Source organism: Sorghum bicolor, chromosome 1 (genome assembly GCF_000003195.3).
Source record: "Sorghum bicolor cultivar BTx623 chromosome 1, Sorghum_bicolor_NCBIv3, whole genome shotgun sequence".
In the NCBI taxonomy this organism is placed as follows: Eukaryota; Viridiplantae; Streptophyta; class Magnoliopsida; order Poales; family Poaceae; genus Sorghum; species Sorghum bicolor.
The window spans coordinates 6604360-6623738 of NC_012870.2; the positions used below are offsets into that span (position 1 = coordinate 6604360).

General features: G+C 42.4%; 3 protein-coding genes across 4 annotated transcripts; all 3 read right to left on the reverse strand.

Annotated features, from left to right (window-relative positions):
* Positions 3095–5361, reverse strand: LOC8086223. The gene is made up of 3 exons (XM_002466387.2): positions 4225–5361; positions 3913–4089; positions 3095–3816 (listed from the first exon to the last, which is right to left on the reverse strand). The coding sequence occupies exons 2-3, from the start codon at positions 4042–4044 to the stop codon at positions 3667–3669; spliced, it is 282 nt and encodes a 93-aa protein (XP_002466432.2). The 5' UTR covers positions 4045–4089; positions 4225–5361; the 3' UTR covers positions 3095–3666.
* On the reverse strand, positions 5366–8997 carry LOC8086224. 2 transcript variants are annotated; one of them, XM_021451459.1, is made up of 7 exons: positions 8572–8997; positions 6632–6691; positions 6449–6530; positions 6299–6365; positions 6029–6214; positions 5878–5938; positions 5366–5794 (listed from the first exon to the last, which is right to left on the reverse strand). In XM_021451459.1, exons 1-7 carry the CDS (start codon positions 8855–8857, stop codon positions 5619–5621), a joined length of 918 nt encoding a protein of 305 aa, XP_021307134.1. In that variant the 5' UTR covers positions 8858–8997; the 3' UTR covers positions 5366–5618. The 2 variants fall into 2 exon arrangements, with proteins under 2 accessions (XP_021307134.1, XP_021307133.1); XM_021451458.1 differs by having other exon boundaries at positions 6632–7693; positions 8572–8994.
* Positions 10561–16509, reverse strand: LOC8086226 (ABC transporter B family member 25). Its single transcript, XM_002466390.2, has 17 exons — positions 16264–16509; positions 16119–16166; positions 15938–15973; positions 15776–15850; positions 15260–15384; positions 14959–15058; positions 14701–14872; positions 14369–14487; positions 14065–14175; positions 13842–13986; positions 13554–13686; positions 13385–13460; positions 12712–12777; positions 12505–12612; positions 11588–11695; positions 11315–11512; positions 10561–11158 (listed from the first exon to the last, which is right to left on the reverse strand). The coding sequence occupies exons 1-17, from the start codon at positions 16327–16329 to the stop codon at positions 10898–10900; spliced, it is 1947 nt and encodes a 648-aa protein (XP_002466435.1). The 5' UTR covers positions 16330–16509; the 3' UTR covers positions 10561–10897.

The window sequence follows — 19379 nt, forward strand, 5'->3', positions numbered from 1 at the left end:
GCTTTTCTGAAATTTCTGTCAGCTTGCTGGTGTAGCAAGGGCGGCAGTGGCGCCCTACCAGGGCGGCAGTGAGGCCCTCTACTACAGCAGCATGCTGTCCTGCTTGTATAAACTGTCATATGCATACACGGTTATTTTGTGACACAGTTTGTTGCACCCCACAGAGGTCATGGACATAGGGGGAGGTCCTCCATCATTTGCTAAATGTATGAAGCTTGAATTTTATGTCAAGTTTGAGTATTCAAAACTCCAATCATACATTTAGGGGAAGCTCCTATGCCCATGACCATTTAAATCTCAGTTATGATTATTATCTTTTGTAAGCTCTAATTTGGTTGTCATCAATCACCAAAAAGGGGGAGATTGTAAGTGCAATCAAGCCTATTGTGGGTTTTGGCGTTGATGACCACCGAATTAGGGAACTAATGAGTTTTGCTGAGATGACAAGCAGGGAATATAACAAAGAGGTTGTTGAATACCATGGAGGATCCCCCATTTCTAAAGGATGGCTTTCCTAGCTCCAAAGGAGGTTTAATTCATTTTCGGTTTGAATTTGAGTATAGGAAAAGCCGTACTATAAAGAGGGACTCCAAGGTTGTGGATCAAATTGTGAACCAAAGGCTCAAAAGCTCATCAACATCCTCAGACCCAAGCCTAGCCAGCATATCTTTCTCTCTACACTTTGGTGTTTTCAGGCTGGTTCAGGCAAGGGCGGCACTGCCGCCCTACCCTGTGACAGTTGGAGAGCTGGGTATAAATACCCTTCCAGACCGTCTCAAACGGTAACCTGCTCATCTTCCTCGCTCCCAACCGTTGCAAACAGACCAGAGCTCACTTCTCTCTCCCTCCTTGTTGCTCCTCAAGCCCCCAAGCCAATCCTTGATTCTAGCCATCAAAACTTGAGGGAAAAGGCAGCAAACTTCGATTGGAGAGCAGATCCATTGATTCCCAGCGTCAAAAAGAGCTTTTGGTTCACGTTTGGCCGGCAGCCTTGAGTTTGTTACTCTTGGAGCTTGCTCCTAGCCGGCTAGGCGTCGCCCTAGAGCTTGCCAACTTGTGTGGCAGCCAAGGGAAGGTTTGTAAGGTTACCCTTGCAGCTAATACATTCTTTACTCTTTGCAAGGGGTAAAATCCTTGCTTTGAGAACGAGGAGAAGGTAAGCCTGTGTGGCTAAGCCGGTCCTAGTGTGGGCACCTCAACAACGTGGAGTAGGCCAAGCCTTGTTGTGGAAACAGCTGAACCACGGTAAAAATCGTGTGTCTTGTGTGCTTTCACTTGCGTATGAGTTTGTGTTAGGATTTGAGGCCGATCTACTTGGTGGAGAGGCTCCAGCACATTCTAGCCACGTACCTGTGCTCTAACATCTTGCAGGAAGCTTGGAAATTTAGTCGATCTAAATTTCCCTGGGTAAACTTTGAATCAATTCAATTAAGCTTCTGTCTGTTTTTCTGTTGAGGCCGTCAGTGCCGCCCTGGGAGGGCCTCACTGCCGCCCTTGCCTGTGTGACTGATAAACTTTGCTGAAAAAGTTTGAACAGGCCTATTCACCCCCCCTCTAGGCCACTTCCTGTACATCCAGAGATCCTACACCGTTGAGGCAAGGCACGAGCGGGAGTCGTACTTGCCGCCTAGAGAGTGAGAGTGTGGTGAGATGTGTGTGATGGGATGGGTGGATGAATGGTTGGATGTGTGGGTGAGATGGATTAAAACCTGATGAATTATTATTATTAAATATTGATGAACTTGCATAGGAAAAACTACAGCCATATATATAGGCCTCTTGATCTACCCTTTGCATTCCACTTACCACAAAGCTTACGCAAAAGCATAGGGTGGGAGCCAGTGGCCAGTACAAATCGTACTGAAAATTGTTTAGCAGGTTTTGAACGTGGTCCATGACGATGACTACGGAGAATAGAAGGATTAGGTGGTCTCGTTCCTGCGCTCAAGTTTGGTTCGGAGATGAAGGCTACGCCCGCTGATAAACTACGCCGACTCTGATGATTGCCCGTGAAGGAGGAGCCTTCACCGCTAACGCGCTACATCAACTTTGATATAGACCCGTGTGTGTTTCCGCTAGAAAAACGATGTAATAGGCTTGTTGACCAAGAGTTGTAAAGTAAATGTGTTGTAATCTTGTTTTTCACGATGTATGACTATGATAACAGCTGATATATGATAATGTGATGGCTCAATTTTTGAATTATCACATTATAATTCGAATCTGAGGATTTTCCCCTTTGTGGAAAAATCTAGGTCGTTTCAATATACAAAGACTGTTGTGGAACTCTATGCTTTGAGTGAGTTTTTTATTTTACACAATGGTTAAATCTTATAGTTTAGAATATAATTTTACCTACTCTCTTGAAGATGCTCTTACTGTCTCACTTGCAATTTCAGATGCAACTGAAATGTTCAATTGATTGCATGAATTTCAAGAGGGAATGTTCCTGCAATTTTAGGTAATACAAATGGGATGCAACTGAAATTTACCAATCTTGCAATTTCAGATGCAACTGAACTAATCCATATTGCAATAAATCCATTGCCTTTTAATTTCAGGTAATAAAACTGGGATCACATATGTCAATTTAATTAAGATTTTAAATTGGAGCAGAATAGCAATTTTGAATTATCACTTTCCCTTGCTACCCTTGCTTAGTATGTGTGGACTGTGGTTCGGTATTAAGGAACACCAAACCTGCATTATGTGCTTGTTGAGAATATATTAAGCAGCAAAAAAAATGGAACATGATGGCAGGAGCTCTACCTTTTAATATTAAGCAGCAAATTTGTCATAGCATTCCTCATGTTTTAAAACCGTTGTAATTATGTACTAGTACTCCTGTTGTACCAAAGCAAATAGCAAGCCAGTGTGTACATTACCGTTTCAAAAATACGATCCAATACGCTTGTACTTTTCTCCATGCCTCCATCTTGGATGATACGATACATGCGTCTGTACCAAAAAAAAAAAGTTTCAGTCTTTGCGACTGCATACAACCAATGTGTACAGTACATTGTTTCGACACAAGATCCAATTTCAAGAGCAAAAATTTGAGAATCAAGTGGCGCCATCGTCCATAGTGCCCACATTCAAACTCCATTAAGCAAGACATGCGCATAATGTGGTTCCTATAATGCAAAAGAATCATAATCCCTTTGCTAAAAAAACATATCATAGTCCCATCAATATCTTCCTAAACGTTAAACGGTAAGCAATAGATCACTTGTCGTTTCACACTATTCGGGCTAAACAGACCATTAAACGTGCTAAACAGTCAATTAAACGGGCTAGGGATGATTAAACAGAAAGGGTGTACCACTGTGTAGCATTTACACGGCGTGTAAACGGTCTAAACGGCAGTTTAAGCGAACAGTGAGTCCCACACAACACAACATTACTCAATTAAGATCTTATTGTTGTTGTTTGAGGTATTATTTTTGAGACTTATTGGGCCTTGGGTTTCAGCTGCCAATTGCTTGATCATAAGAAATGGAATTGGAATTCTCAAATGCATTCTCCATTTCTCCTTGTTGCTCCCTGGATCCCAGCTGGCTGGCTCCAAGACTAAGGCATTCCTCCTTTGTGGGGGAAGGAAGACCATACTCTGACTCTAAACTTTCGTCCATTTGCTTCTTGAGACGTTGTTTCATCGTCGAACTCCTAGCATGGACTTCTGCCAATGTTGCCGTGCTCGATTGCTTCCTGGAGCTCAGAGGACTCCACCATGACATTGTTTTCCGTTGCGATTTCGTTGACCACTTTCTTCTTCAGCTCCATGTTTGTTCTGCCCCCGGATAACTTCCACACCAACTGCAATACTGGTAACACAAACCAACGCTGTAAATGTTAGGAATACCTTTTGCCAGTTTCATTTCATATCGATGATGAGAAATGCTAAGTTCATGCTCCCATGGGATCGACAATGCCGGTTCCCTCCTTTGCGGCCGCAGCCAAGTCGTCGCTGCCGAACTTGTCTTCCAGGATGGTGCGCGCGAACTGCAGCTCCGGCAGATCGGCGCACCACCTGGCTGCAAACATGATCCCAGCGGCAGCCTCCCTTGTCTCCTAGCCTCGCTGCACTCCCTGCACACGAACGAAGCACAACAATAGTCATGCAACTGAAAAGCAGGCGAGAAACCAAATAGAATAGGACATCATGCCAAATGCTTCAAGCAATCAAGCTGATAAAATGTTAAATACCGTATGAATTGAACTTACTCCGGTTTCTCTAATTGCGTGGCATGCTCAACGAGTCGCTTGCAGTAGAGCTCAATGATGTCCAACGACTGCAGCATGTTATCCTCCTCTATGATCTGCTCTGCCTGCGTGGAGAAATCAAGATTGCATTGTAGTGCAACCATTGGTTCGTTAGTGCTCCCGCATTGGAAGAGCACGACGCTACAACATGTGTCATGTGTGTGTTTAGAGAGATCGTAGGTCCGTACGCGGAGGAGAGCACGCTACGGCAGATTGACTTGCGAGCAAGGCGGGGACTGCGTGCAACAGCGAGGCAGGACAAGGCAAGCTCGAGAAGCTTCTTAACCCTCGAGGAGCCTGTTCGATGGTAAGTACTACTCACTGATTTATATGATTTATATGAGAGAAAAACACTACAGTTAGTAAAAAAAGTACGGCTTAAGACAAGCAAACGGAGTCGAGATCTGCTTGGAGGTCTTCCCATGGAAGAATCTCATGCCGATGGATCGGTCGTTCCTGCCTGCTGTCTCAGTGTTCGTGGGATCTTGCGTCGTCGGTCTTTTGCTTGATGGAGATGAATGGGAAAAAGGCGACTTGCTAGTGGATTAATCTGAAGTCTGCCATGGAGGAGAAAAGATTGTCTCTGCTGTTTTTTTTTTGCCAAACACTTGTTTCCAAAACAGCTTCGTGGGTGAAACTGTTTGTCTTCTCCTATCACAAAAACATGAGTGGGATGAAGCTGAAAAAATAGCTTATTGCAGCTCTCTCCCTCATTTCTTTCTCCCATCTATACAAGAAGTAGTTAGTGAAGTTATTTTACCAAACACTTTTTCCAAATTAGCTTAGCTTCATTTTAGAAGTTGCTCATGAAGCTATTTTCTAAAAAATCAGCTTCACTGGTGAAGTTGAGCTGTGCCAAACAGGACCTTTATACGGCCATCTACGCTTGTTATGTGTATAAGCTGTCGTAGTTAGCTAGTTTTCACTGTCAATTGGACAGTTTGATCTGATACTACCTTTCATAGAGCCTGCAATTTAAACTAAGGCCTTGTTTAGTTCCAAAAAGGGCCAAAAAATTTCAAGATTTCCGGAATCTTACGGCGCATGCATGGAGCATTAAATATAAACAAAAATAAAAACTCATTGCACAATTTATCTGTAATTTGCGAGACGAATCTTATGAGCCTTGTTACTCTATAATTGGACAATATTTGTCAAATACAAACGAAATGCTACAGTAGCATTTGCCAAAAATTTTTGGCAACTAAACAAGGCCTAATAGCACAAAGACCCTGTAATCTTCAGTACAGGGATACAAGCAAACTACTCCGAGAAGATCACTCTATACTTAAGAGCATGATCTTTGACCGTGGATAACTACGCAACTCCCATTAAAAGCAGTGATCCTTGGGAGTTCAAGCACAACATGTCAAGGGTGCACACTCTCTATCAGCAATCTGAGCATAGAAGTTCCAATGCGGATCGCTCTTAGTAATGAAGGGTTGACCAAATGGATTATTACGAACAAAACGCTCAACATCATCTGCAGCAGCTAAGTTCTGCAGATACACACGAAGGTCTCCACCGGGACCTGCTTACGAGGAATTGAAACTTAAAGCATGAATAACCTGTAGCAAGGTATATGTAAAGCATCATAATGATGAGCGCACATACCCAGTGAATTGTCATTCCAGTTCAAGTAACTGTAGGAGCGAGGAAAAATTGCTGTATATGGCTGCACAAGATAGACAAAAGCAGTTGTGTGTCATATTCAGTATAAGTGAACGTTGAAAAACTTAGCATATAGGAGAGGCTGGACAAATACAGGATTGCGCAGAGCTTTGTAAGGAGAATCATCCACTAGTAATGTATTTGAAGGTGAATAGTCCCCCTCTTCCCATGGAAGATCTGGTTCTTCCATGTTCCATAGTTTTCTCAATTCCTTCAGCACTAATGGTTTGTGCTTATTCTCCAGTGTTTTGTGTCCAGTGAATGTGCATTTAGACAAGTCCTGGACATATTAAGGCCATAAATAAATATATTAGGAGCAAAGAAAAATTCAGAAAGAGAACAAGCATTTGTTTAGTTGACCTACCCAACAAAACAGTAGGCGCGGTTTGAATTCGTTCATAACAATATTAACAACCGAATCAACATTTTCTCTGGACAAATTAGAATGCCACAATAAGTACCAAGTAAAACAAAATAGAAATCTGAAATGGAGAAAGATAAGAAGAAATCATACTTTTTTCTTGAGGACCATATGCCTAGCTCAAAATTCAGGGCACAAAAGTTGAGAAAATCATCACAGTAAGGCCTTCGGAAGACTGATAAAAAGACATATTATCATATATAAACATCTTCAATCACATTCTGGATCAGCAATGTGTCAAATAATAATTGTAGGTGATAATACTAGAAATTTCACCTAATTTTCCTCGAACCTTGGCATCAGCCATGTGAGCATTGTGGTAGTCTTCGTTGATATCTGCAAGTAAACCATTAAGATCTAAGATGAGAAGCTTTTTCTTCGGAAACTCCAAGGACTTTCCCGGTGAAAAGACAAGTTTGAGCTTTTCCATATATTCCACAGCCAAATGGGAAGGGCTCAGGTAGTTAACATTGCGACTGTTTGACGAACATGCTAGGTCCTGATCTTGCAATTGCAATCCATTTCTCACCATATTTGTGCAGTCCAAATTACTCTTTACCAGCTCATACCTATTTTCAAAGGTGCTGTCCAAACTGTTCATTCCCAATTCATAGCTCTTTTCAATAGCGCCTTCCAAATTCACACCATATTGTTCTGACATCTTTGCATTGTTGACTAAGTTAGTCATGGGTGCCTTGTTCTGATCTTGCTTCTTCCTCTGTTCCTCTGGTTTAAGACCTGAAGTACAGTTCTCAGAAAGGAACTTCATCAAACCAGAATTATCAGCAGCAGTTGGTGCTGGAGAATCCTGTAAAGTAGCTTTTTTGCGACGATTATGCCTTTTCCCGCCTCTTTTTTTCCTTCTCTTTTTTCCCTCCTGTAAGCTGCTGGAGTTGAGAGAAGGTACATTTTCATTTTCCCTATATTCTTCCGACTTCTGCAAAGAGAGGTGGCCAGGACATGTTCTTTTCTGGTATACTTTTTCCAGGTTCCCTGGCAAATCAGCACTCTTCATCTTGTGATAATCCATATCAGTTCCTTGTGCAGTGCAACTATCAATCGGGAATCTTACATCTGATCTCTTAAATATCTTGCTCCTTGAGGCTTCATTTTCTCTGATAGAATGTTCAGGGCGGGCAAGAGAAGAGCAAGCAGCACCATCAGCCGCAGAATCTTTTAGCGCCTTACTTCCAGCCTGAAAATTTCTCTTTCTTGTTTTATCTGAGCTCATTATCTTCTCAGTCGTAGTTTGCAGCACAATATCGCTCAGATGTGCTGCCGTTGCTTCCAAAGCGCAACTTGCTTGTGGGGCAGGATCTTCTTGAATTGAAATGGCATCTGCCAGACAATTCGCAGTGTCATGACAATCTCCTTAACCATTACTGTATATTTTTTGCAGTGTAAAATAAGCTCAACATCCTACAACAAAATTAAACTAAAGAAATATGACAAAGGAAATGATACGCTTGTCTATCTTTTTTTCCCTAATAAAAAATGTTTGAAAGGTGAAATGGCATCTGCCAGACAATTCAGTGTCATGACAATCTCCTTAACCATTAGTGTATAATTTTTTCAGTGTAAAATAAGCTCAACATCCTACAACAAAATTGAACTAAAGAAATATGACAAAGGAAATGATACGGTCTATCTTTTATTATTATTATTTTTTTTCTGATAAAAATGTTTGGAAGGTGAAACATACACCGTATCAAAATACTGTTCAGATATCTAGAACTAATCAAAGTGATCACCTATTCAGTGCGCCGAAACAATTTCCAAACATTCTGGAGCAAAAAAAAAAAAACCAAGCATCAATACCACAAGCCACAAAAAATTTCCATCTTAAAGACTAATGACAGTAAACATGAATTCCGTGCAGCGTTGGAACGTGTATGTACAAGGGCACAGACCAACGCACGAGCACACTAGTAGTAAAACTCGCCTTAAGTGCAGATTTTCCTTTCTGACAGGGGGCCTTCAAACGTATTTTGCTCGGATTCTGTCATCAAGTCGCAACGGAATTACTACAGACTACAGTCCACTACAACTATTGCCGGGGCATGACAAACGAGGCGTGATGTTTCTGGCCCAGCAATACTACACGTTACACAACACAGAGCGGTCACGCAGGCATGACCCATGAAGCCGGCCTATCCATGGCGGATGGCGCGGCGCGGCGCGGCGCGGCACGCGAAGGAAAGTCAATAGCGGCATACCTACAACGGGGGACGCAGCCGGTGCTTCGTCCGCCGCCGCTGCCGGTCCGGCGCTCCGATGACGCCGTCTCCGAGGCCTTCTCCGGTTCCTGCCCCTCGCCGTCGCCGCCGGCGTCGAAGCAGCACCGGCCGGAGTCACCGGGGCTGTGACCGCTGCGCTCTGCGGCTCCACGGCCAGCACGACCGCACCGGCATCCGTTGCCGTGGCTGCAGCCTGCCGCTGCCGCAGGCGCCGTCGGCGGTCCCGCCGCTTGGACGCCGCCCGCCTCGCCGGCGGCGGGTCCATCCGATCTAGTTCACCGAGGAGACCCCGAAAAGGAAAGGGGCGGCGTCTGGGCTCAGGTCAGAAGGCACCAGGCACGGTAGGTGTGACGCGTTAAAGAGCCTCCTCCCTCGTGCTCTTCCCCGAGGCGAGAGCCCAAGCCGACCGAGAGCGCAAAGTGGACGGGCGCGGGCCAGGAGTGCGTAGCGTACGAACTGCGAAGCCGAACGGTTCGAGTCGGCACAGCTTTTCGGTTGGTTTGTCCCCAGATGAGCACGAACCGTGTGTCGCCGTGCGGCACATTTCCCTTTTCTTTCTCTCGAGATACGTGCATACAGTGTACCGGTTCCGAACGTGAGAGACGCTGTTTCTCTCTTGGAGGACAAGTTTAGGTAAAATTTAGTTGTGGTAGACTGGTATATATACAAAAAAGAAAAAAAAGAAATAACACTAGAGCAAATGTTGGCGGTAGAAAACGATAAATAGTTTCCATAAACAAGAAAATTCCAAAAGCAGCATACGACCTTTTTTTTTTGCTGAAGCAAAGATAGAAGAACATGACAAGAAGTAACCGTCGCTAGGGGCTACATGAATTTTAGCTTTTATGATCATGACAACCGTCGTTTTAAGGATCGTCTCTACCGTATAAATCATATAGCTTTATACAATTTCAACGATATCTTGTTTGGCACAACTCAGTTTCACTTTCATCAGGGAAGTTGTTTTTCTAGAAAAGAGCTTTATAAGGTTGAGCTATTTTGAAAAAGTTGTTTGGCAAAACAACTCCACCAACAGTTTTATACATGGATGAAAGAAATAAATGTGAGAGAGATAGAGCTAGGATAAGCTATTTTTTTAGCTTCATCTCAACTCATGTCTTTGTGAGAGAAGAAGAAAAAGCTTTACCTATAAAGTTATTTTGAAAAAGAGTGTTTGGCAACAAAAAAAAAAGACACCTTCCAACAGCTCATGAAATGTGTCAAACAAGCCCCAAATCTTGAGCTTAATTCAGCTATTTTTTCTTATCAATGTACACGTCTATGACTGAGGGCGGCTTGTTTGGCATAATCCAACCTCACTAGTAAAGTTGTTTTTTAGAGAATAGTTTCATGGACAACTTTCTATATTTTTAAAGTAAGTTATTAAAAACTGTCTTATTTATTCCTTCCATTAATTTTTGGCGAGTAGAAAAACTCTATGATTTTGAGAAAATATTGTTGGGAACTCGAGATGCTCTGTTGGCACATAAAGAAGGAAATACGGAGAACAAGCACATGTACTAATCTGATCGAACAACATGCCATTACTTGCAAGAGATGAACTAATAATTTCATATTACAAATGTTAATATATTTGTAATGTTATTAGTGGTTAAACTCTATAAAGTTTTACTTTTTTTTTTGCGCAACCTAGTTATACTTACACCTATAATCACACATACCCTACCTCTATGAGCACTTCTAAAGGAGTACAAATCTCGAAATTGATGAAGTCATCACATACGCCTCGCTGTCGACAGGCACGTCATCTGCCGCTGAAAGCATAGCGCTGTTAAATCTTAAAATAAATAAATCTAGAAAAATATAATCACCCGTATTAAAGTCGGGAGCTTGAACTCGAGTGGCTAGGTTCATCATAACGAATTCAAAATCTATGATCAGTTCGCAACTAGGAGTTTGTTTCAACACATTTAACGTTTTTTAAGGGGCCGGCAGCAGGTCATAATCGAAATCTCAAGGCACAGCGTGCTTTCATGTTTTGAAGAGAAGTTTTAGAAACAACAACAAATGTCACTCAGGTACACAAAACGTCGTTGTGTAACGAAGTGATGCAACTCGGATCCGCTTAGTGCACCAGCAAGAAATTAGCACACCATAAACACAAACCTGGACCATATGTGTAGTAGGGCTAGCCAATTAGGTCCTCCTGCACCCAACTGTAGCATCGTGTGTGATATCAATGGTTTCGCGTGATTCGCAGTGGCATACATCAAAATCAGGGTTACATACACTTCAGTGGATTCAAATGAACTGTTGTCTGCCACTCTTCCTAAGGAGCGGGGCGCTATTGCCCATTACGGCTGGGCTCGGCTTCAATTTCGCTGGCGTCGTTGATGCTGCTGGTGGCCTCAAACTTCGGCCCTTGCAGCTGCCTCTTCACCAAGGCTGTGTATATGCCGTTGTGGTCCAGGAGTTCGTCGTGCGTGCCACTCTCCACGATTAGGCCGTCAGAGATGACGGCGACGGTGTCGGCACTCTTGACGGTCGACAGCCGGTGAGCTATCACAAGGACAGTCCGCCCTTTCATCAAGGAGTCCATTGCATCCTGTGGCACATGTAGGGGAAAACCAACGTCACGTTCCAGCTCGCCAAGCAAGAAACAAAGCACATTTGACTGATATATCACAGGTGGATCGCAGTTAAGGGTGTTGTTTGTTTCCTGCTGGCACCAGCAGTTCAGGAGATGGCCGTTCGTGCTTACCTGGACAAGATATTCGCTTTCAGCATCCAGGGCACTGGTAGCTTCGTCCAAGAGAAGCACTCGTGGGTTCATAAGCAAAGCTCTCGCAATGGCGATCCTCTGCTTCTGCCCGCCGGATAACCTGATCCCTCGCTCGCCAACGACAGTCTTATATTGGTCGGGAAAGGTGCATATGAAGTTGTGTGCATTCGCCATTTTCTGCATCAGAGAGATAGTTGATAACGATGTACATCCTGCAGTTGCGCACTAGTGTTTCTGAATGCAGATACTTACAGCCGCACTCTCAACGTCAGCAAAGTTCGCTTTGCCCTCTAATCCATAAGCAATATTCTCTTCGATGGTGCAGTTAAAGAGTGTAGGCTCCTGACTGACAATGCTTACCTGAAATCAGTCAATAAACATATGGAAAAATAAGGATCTTCTCTGAAGTGGCTATCCGTATATTAATCAAGTGCTGTAATGGAACTTGCCAGAAAAATAATCTCATGGTAATTGCATTATTGCAGTGCTCATATAGCACAACTTTTTCAAGGACTTCCATTTAACTCTAGCAAATTCTGATTTGTTTGTTGGTTTGTGGACTGAATGTTGAGCATAATTACAATTTGGATTTTTTTTCCAAAATCAATAATCTGAAAACATGAAACAAATATATATTTTTTTGTTTGAAAAAAGGACACAATACATATGGGGGTTTGGCTGTTTAAAATAGTTATGTCATGATTAAAATCGACTGGAAATAGAAACCTAATGGTTGTTGTTCAACCTATAGATTTAGATGGGTCAGGTTGCTTCTTTTTTACAACACTCAGGAGTCAGGACTCAGCATTGCTTAGTACAAACTATAGAATTATAAGTGCTCATTACTAGTTGAATTTTGAACAGATGATGATAATGCTGGTTTGAGTTACCAACTAAATACTTTCACATTCCCAAATTCACCAAATTTTATACTAGTGATACTCCAAATTACCATTTAAAGTAGCCAAAATTACTGGATTCACCAGAGTCGAGACTTTAGGTGGAACAATGAAATGAAATTTTGACACAGATGGAAGGATTGAACTAGCCATAGACAGTTCAGGGCAATAAAGTATCATCATCCACCAGAATTGTGAACCTTGCAACACTACCCTAGCTTAGATAATATTTTTTCCACAATATAACTAAAAAATAGCTGCATGACATACCTTGCTGTGAAGATATTGATGTGAAATTTCTACCAATGGTACTCCATTAAGCAATATCCTTCCCTTTAGAGGGTCATAAAACCGCTCAATCAAATTTGCTATTGTGGTCTGCAAAAGTTAATGTTATAATAGAGGCCACAGTTTGAAAACACTTTCTACTTTAAGATAAAGTGAGCCACGTAATTAGTATGGGCAAAAAAAACTTACTTTACCACCACCACTTGGCCCAACAAGTGCAACCTTTGAACCTGGAGCTAACTTCAGCGTTATTCCCTGCAATATTGTTATAGCAAGCATAAGCATAACTATAATGCTCCCATGACGAAAACTGGCCACTAGCACAACAAAGATTACTCAAGCAATGTCCTCACAAAAAAATAGTAATTCAAGCTAATGATGAAATTCCCATATATGTCATCCTAAAAAATTCCATATGAACCAATCAAAACACTATGTTTGTAATGTGAACTCATGTATGTCACTGTATTTTTTTTTCTTTTAGAGTGAAAGAGGGGCAGGGACTCTGCCTACAGCCCCACATTAAAGTAACAGACTAATATAAGAGTAAATAGACTTGGCACTCGATAGCCCCAACTGCGCTCACAGAAGAGCAATTGCCTTCTCACCTGGGATCACAGAGGAATGAACTAAAACAAAACAAAACAAAACAAAACGTGGAAAAACACAATGGTATGGATTGTTATTCCTTTTTGAAAAGAGAGCCCACTAATCTGGTAAACCAGAAGATCCCACAAGAATATGGATGATAGCTGGTGCAAGCTTGGCTCCTAGTTTCTCTTACATATGTACACTGTTTATGTATAACGAAAATGTCACTCTGGTAATGGCCATGTCAGTTGCACAGTATTCTGGGAGGTACCTTAAGAATCATATGAGAAGGGCGAGAAGGATATGCGAACCAGACATCATCAAGCTCAACTTCCCCATCCTTTTCACTAAAAAAATAAATGGTCATTAATTAAAGGAGCTGTGCACTGCTATTGAATAAGCAGAACCACTCTAGAAAGCTGATAGACAAAGGAACTAACTTTATTGGACATTTGTCCCCAGAGTTTGTCATTGAGGAAACACGGTCCAGAAGTTGAAAAACTCTACGGCTTGCACCAGAGGCTTTCATTACAGTTGTGTATAGTCCTGACAAGGCAGATACTGACGAACCAACTGCATACACAAGAAATGGAATTGTTCATAGATATCAATAAACCATAAATTATATATTTGAAAACCAATGTGCCAGCCTAAACGACGCTTATTTACAGTGACAAAATCAGGCACGATGCTAGGTTCAGTATGAATACTGTTAATCTGGAAAGTACCTGTAAGGCTGTATAAGATGAATGATGTAAGAGAACCAGTTGTCATGTAGCCATTGATGGTTAAGTTGGCTCCATAAATAACAACAATAACCACTGACAAGGTTGACGCTGCATTAAGCCCTCCAGAAAACAAGCCAACAACTTTCTACAAATGATTTGCATCGAATCAGACCGTTAATTTATGGAATATGGTGTTATTTTACATGAATGGTAGGACACTCACAGCTTGTTTGAGACCAAGTTTAAGTGTCTCCTCAACTTTTCCACCATAGCGTGAAATCTCATGAGATTCCTGAGCAAAGGATCTTACTGTACGGATGGCACCAAAGGATTCCTGAATGGTAGTATAGACTTTATCAAGACATAAATAGAAACAAAAAAAAATGATTCTGTTATATGCATGCAATCCAAAGTCAAAACACCAATTTGCTTATTTTTTGTGACACTACCCAAATAAAGGGGTCACAGAAACCTCCTCACATGTCCATTAGTGAATCACAAGCCACAAGATGCTCTGGTATACAAACCTCAGCTATGGATGAAGCTACAGCTGCAGCAGCTTGTGTCTGATGTGAAAGCTCACGAAGAAAGCGTCCAAATTTGCGCACAGCAACTGATATAACTGGGACAATTACAAGTGCCAGCACTGTGCAGATAGCAAGTGCAGATAGCAACCAGTGAGATTGACTTGATCATATGCAGAGGGTTTACACAAATTAAAGAAAATGCTCAAATAAATGTTGCCCAGATGTGTTCCTTTGTGAAGTTCAGCTAAGCATATAAAGCTTTTGTGCATAATAGCCTTCCAAATCAGAATAAAATGCCAACTGAGTTCTATACATACAAACATATTACTTACATGTTAACTTCCATGAAGTTGAAAACATAAAACCAAGACCAATAGCTGTAGTAGTGAGATTGCGCAGTGCCTCTGATAGATTGGTTGTAGCAGCATTCTTTATTATCTGTGTATCTTCAGAAAGCCTGCTTAAGAGCTCTCCTGTTCTAGTCACATCAAAAAACGCTATTTCCTGCAGTGGCACAATTCTTACGAGTAAGAATGTTGCTGTGTGGAGAACTATATGTGATAAACTTTGGATAGAAGAAACTTGCTTGCCTGGTTTATGAGATGACTAAACAAGTCCTTCCTTAGTCGAGCGACTACTCTCTCACTAGCAGAATTGAATAGCCATGCCCGAAGAGCCGTGCAAACTGAACTGAAACAAGGTAAGACATAGTTTTTAATGATTCAAAGTATCCACCAAAAAACTAACTTATAAAACGTCTTATAATTTGGAATGGAGGGAGTACAAAGTAAGATTGCAGCATAACTTGATCCACACATAAGCTTGTAAAAGTTTGAGTACAGAGCATCTCTGATGATTCTCAAAGTCAACTTTTCGGAGAAAGAAAGATACCCGACTAAAACGATTGTCACAATGTACAAAATTGTGCCCTTCACATCCTCCAGGGCTTGCGCCTTATCTTCTGGTCGCCGAACGTCTCTTGACACAATGTCAATTATCTTGCCACCATATTTCGGCTGTAGGACATCACAAGACGATCCATGCATTACAACATGAAAACAATGCTTGATGACCACGCTCTTTAAGAATGAAAATAACAATTGCCCTGAAAGTGGTTGTATTCTACTCATCACTGGACACTGATTCATACTAACAACAGTTTGAACAGAAGCCTCTAAATATCTACAGAGTCGACTTACTTCAATTCCATCAAGGTACTAGCTGAATTTAAATCAACATACATGCTAATTGCTAATAGAGGAACCAGATTTCTGCATGCTTGTGCTCAAGCCCTCATGAAGACAGGAAAGGCTTAGCAGCTATCCTTGTTCCAAAAAGTGAAAAAGATAACAAAAAACAAACATTAGCATCAATAGCTTTTCTTTCCAACAAGTGGCAGGTACCTACAACGAGAAGGTTGCTGAGGGAGGCAACGAGCAGCGCCATAGTGGCGAGGACCAGCTTCCCGGCGTCATGCTTGGCCTACAAACCCGTGCTCATCCGTTTCAGCATGACCAACATCAGCGCAAGAGAAAGAGCTAAAAATCGAAGAGACAAGCGCTCACTCACAAGTTTGATGACCCGACAGAACCCGACGTTCGCTGGCTGAGAGAATTCCAATTGTATGTACAAAATAATGATAAAAAAGGCAAGGATTAGTTATGCAGCCGGCGCTTGTAATTGGGAGGTTTGTCCTTGTGCGGCAGATGGAGAAAGGAAGGGATAGGAGGGCAGGGGCTGGGCGCCTAACCTGGACGTTGCTGCCCTCTTCCAGGTCGGTGAGCCCCCTTGACGTCTCCTGCAGGCACCAGCTCGATGATCAGAAACCAAATTCGGAGCGCAATCATCAGAAACCAAATTCGAATAGGAGCCTGCGCCTACGGCGGGCGGCCTACCCCGTCGCCGAGAAGGGGGGCACGGTTGCCCTTGGGCGCCGTCTTGATGCGCATGTGCTTCCCCATCGACGCCGCCGCCGTCCCTCGGTGCGCGCGCCGAAGAGAGCCCAGTCACGCCTCACCCGCTGGCCCGACGCGGCAGCGAGGCGACGCACGAAGAGGAGTGAGGTGAGGTGAGCCGAGCCGAGCCGCGGGAGGGAGGGAGACGAGACGAGCGGACCTGCTTTTGTTGTTGCGTAGCGCCGTGCGGGTGCGGGTGAATGACTGACGAAGAATGGTGGTCACAATTCACATTCACATGGGAGTTTGGTATGGGACATGGCACAGGGAGCGCGCGGTAGAGGGGCACGCGGCACGTACGGCCAAGGCCAGAAAACTGGGGGACGGACGCGACTGGGCCTGGGCGTGTTTGGTTGGCCTGATGCCCGCGTGCATGCATCCGCTGGTGCAGGAATCTCGTGTTTGGTGTGTTGTATGGCTGCCAGGGCCAGGCCACCCGCATACAAAACACCTCGCTGAGCCAGGCCCCGCAGAAACGCAGATCACTTCCGTTTCTATCGGGCCAGGCTGGGATGAGCATGCGTTGTGGCTCGTGCATGAGAGAGTTGATGCAGCAGGCAGGCAAAGCAACGGGTAACCAAACAAGTGATGCACCCAACCAGGCTCTAATCAACCGACCAACCAAACAATGGCTGCCTGCATGAGTTCGGCCTGGACCGCCAGGGCCTGGTTGCCGCATACAAGCCAGGCTGAACTCAACAACGAACCAAACAGCCCCTAAAATTTTTTGGTTTGATACATTGGCCTTGTTTAGTTCCGAAAAGTGAAAAGTTTTTGGTACTGTGGCATTTTCGTTTGTTTGTGATAAATATTATCTAATCATGGACTAACTAGAATCAAAAAATTTGTCACGTGATTTTCAGCTAATCTGTGTAATTAGTTTTTGTTTTCGTCTATATTTAATGTTTCATACATGTGTTACAAGATTCGATGTGACGGGAAATCTTGAAAACTTTTTGGTTTTCAGGGTGAACTAAACAAGGCCATTGTAGCACTTTCGTTTGTTTTTTATAAATATTGTCTAATTATGAACTAACTAGATTTAAAAGATTTATTTCGTGATTTACAGGTAAGCTATGTAATTAATTTTTATTTTTGACTATATTTAATGCAATCATGCATATATCGCAAGATTCGATGTGACAGAAAATCTTGAAATTTTTTTAATTTTTAAGGTGCACTTAGGCCTTGTTTAGATCCAAAAATTTTTTGGATTTTGATGCTGCAGCATTTTTGTTTTTATTTGACAAACATTGTTCTTTCATAGAGCAACTAGGCTTAAAAGATTTGTCTCGTGATTTACAGGTAAACTGTGCAATTAGTTATCTTTTTTTTCTATATTTAATGTTCTATGCATGTGTTGCAAGATTCGATGTGATGAGAATCTTGTAAAGTTTGGGGTTTTTGATGCATCTAAACAACGCCTAAGGGCACCTCTAGTGTATCGCAGAATCGAACCGAGGGAGAAGCAAATCGAACCGAGAACACTAGACGGTTCGGCTGCTCGTTGTCAGAACTAAAAGCGAACCAAACTCAAGCACCAAACCGTGCCGTGACTGTTTCAATAAAAAAATCTTTATACAGGACAAGCCATTGATAATGTTGTGTGTGAAACCTCCTAGGCAGGGTCACTTCCAATTTGTTTAATGTTTGTTTGGAGCAAACACCGACGCCACACTGCAGCTCTCTCAAACCGTACTGCACTCAACCGAACCTTGTCAGTTTTGTTCGATTTAGCACTGGAGATGCTCGACAGGCGCCTGCTTCCACCGTACCGTCGTCCCCGGTAGCAGTCGAGTACTAGGGCCTTGTTTACTTCCGAAAAAATTTTGTAAAATTTTTCATATTCTCCGTCACATCGAATCTTTAGACGCATGCATGGAGTGTTAAATATAGACGAAAATAAAAACTAATTACACAGTTTGGTCGGAATTGACGAGATGAATCTTTTGAGCCTAGTTAGTCCATAATTGGACAATATTTGTCAAATACAAACGAAAGTGCTACAATGTCCATTTCCCAAAATTTTTTGGAACTAAACAAGCCCTAGGTGCCGGTGCCGATCCGGCGTGTCGCCCACTCAAGTCCAAGAGGCCAAAGTCCAAGTGCGTGCCCCACTTGGATTTAGTTTTTTCAGCTTTATTTATGAGAATGACGAGTGATTAGGGATTTGCAGCTTGGGCCTTGTTTAGTTCCCAAAAAATTTGCAAAATTTTTCAAATTCTCCGTCACATCGAATCTTTAGACATATGCATGGAGTATTAAATATAGACAAAAATAAAAACTAATTGCATAGTTTGGTCGGAATTGCCGAGACGAATCTTTTGAGCCTAGTTAGTCTATGATTAGACAATATTTGTCAAATACAAACGAAAGTGCTACAGTGCCTGTTTTGCAAATTTTTTTGAATTAAACAAGGCCTTGATCATTGGTGTGATGACCCATGTCACATAGGAAACTATTTTGATGTTTACTTTTGTGGTAACACAGACGTAAACATTTATATATGCACGCATACTAAAATAGGGGTGTGTTTAGTTTTCCATGGAATGCAAAATACAAAATGCCAAGTACTTTGAAAGATGAAATGCAAAATACCATTTTTTATGGGTGTATTTAGTTCCATCCAAAATGTCAACATTTTCCTGATGTTGGCGGAGATAGACACGGGCTCCCAGGTGCTTTTGGGTTTTTTTTAGCTTTCTTGAAGCCAAAATTCAAAATGAAGAATATAGACACATATCACGCTTATAGTGTTGCTCTCTTAGGCGGGTTGAAGTGCTGAGTGATTAGATTATCGGTCTAGTTATTTGATCTTTAGACTCCCATTGCTTCTAAGATCTCTAGGTTGGTGAACTCTTCCTGGATCACCACGGAGGCACCTAAAAAGACTATGTATCAAACCTCGAAACCGGCGTTATTTTGCCCGAAGTTGTGTATTTCTACTTTGCATGGTCAGTGGACCAACGAAGTTGTGCGTGATTTATTAACTCAAGTTGTATCGCGCTTATATCCTAATTGTATGTTTTTTCGGAAATGTTTTTCCTTATAATCAA

Bases quoted from the DNA above. Each gene is read 5' to 3' on its own strand.
- LOC8086226 (XM_002466390.2), bottom strand. From the start codon at position 16,329: ATGGGGAAGCACATGCGCATCAAGACGGCGCCCAAGGGCAACCGTGCC. The intron at 14,488-14,700 runs GTAAGTAATATG...CTATCTGCACAG, and splicing joins AACTTCATGGAAGTTAACAT to TGCTGGCACTTGTAATTGTC. The intron at 12,613-12,711 runs GTAAGTTTTTTT...TAACTTTTGCAG, and splicing joins GGCCAAGTGGTGGTGGTAAA to ACCACAATAGCAAATTTGAT.
- LOC8086223 (XM_002466387.2), bottom strand. From the start codon at position 4,044: ATGTTTGCAGCCAGGTGGTGCGCCGATCTGCCGGAGCTGCAGTTCGCG. The intron at 3,817-3,912 runs GCATGAACTTAG...CCAGTATTGCAG, and splicing joins GCATTGTCGATCCCATGGGA to TTGGTGTGGAAGTTATCCGG.
- LOC8086224 (XM_021451458.1), bottom strand. From the start codon at position 8,857: ATGGACCCGCCGCCGGCGAGGCGGGCGGCGTCCAAGCGGCGGGACCGC. The intron at 7,694-8,571 runs GTATGCCGCTAT...ATTGTCTGGCAG, and splicing joins GGCTGCGTCCCCCGTTGTAG to ATGCCATTTCAATTCAAGAA. The intron at 5,795-5,877 runs GTATGTGCGCTC...CCTCGTAAGCAG, and splicing joins CTGGAATGACAATTCACTGG to GTCCCGGTGGAGACCTTCGT.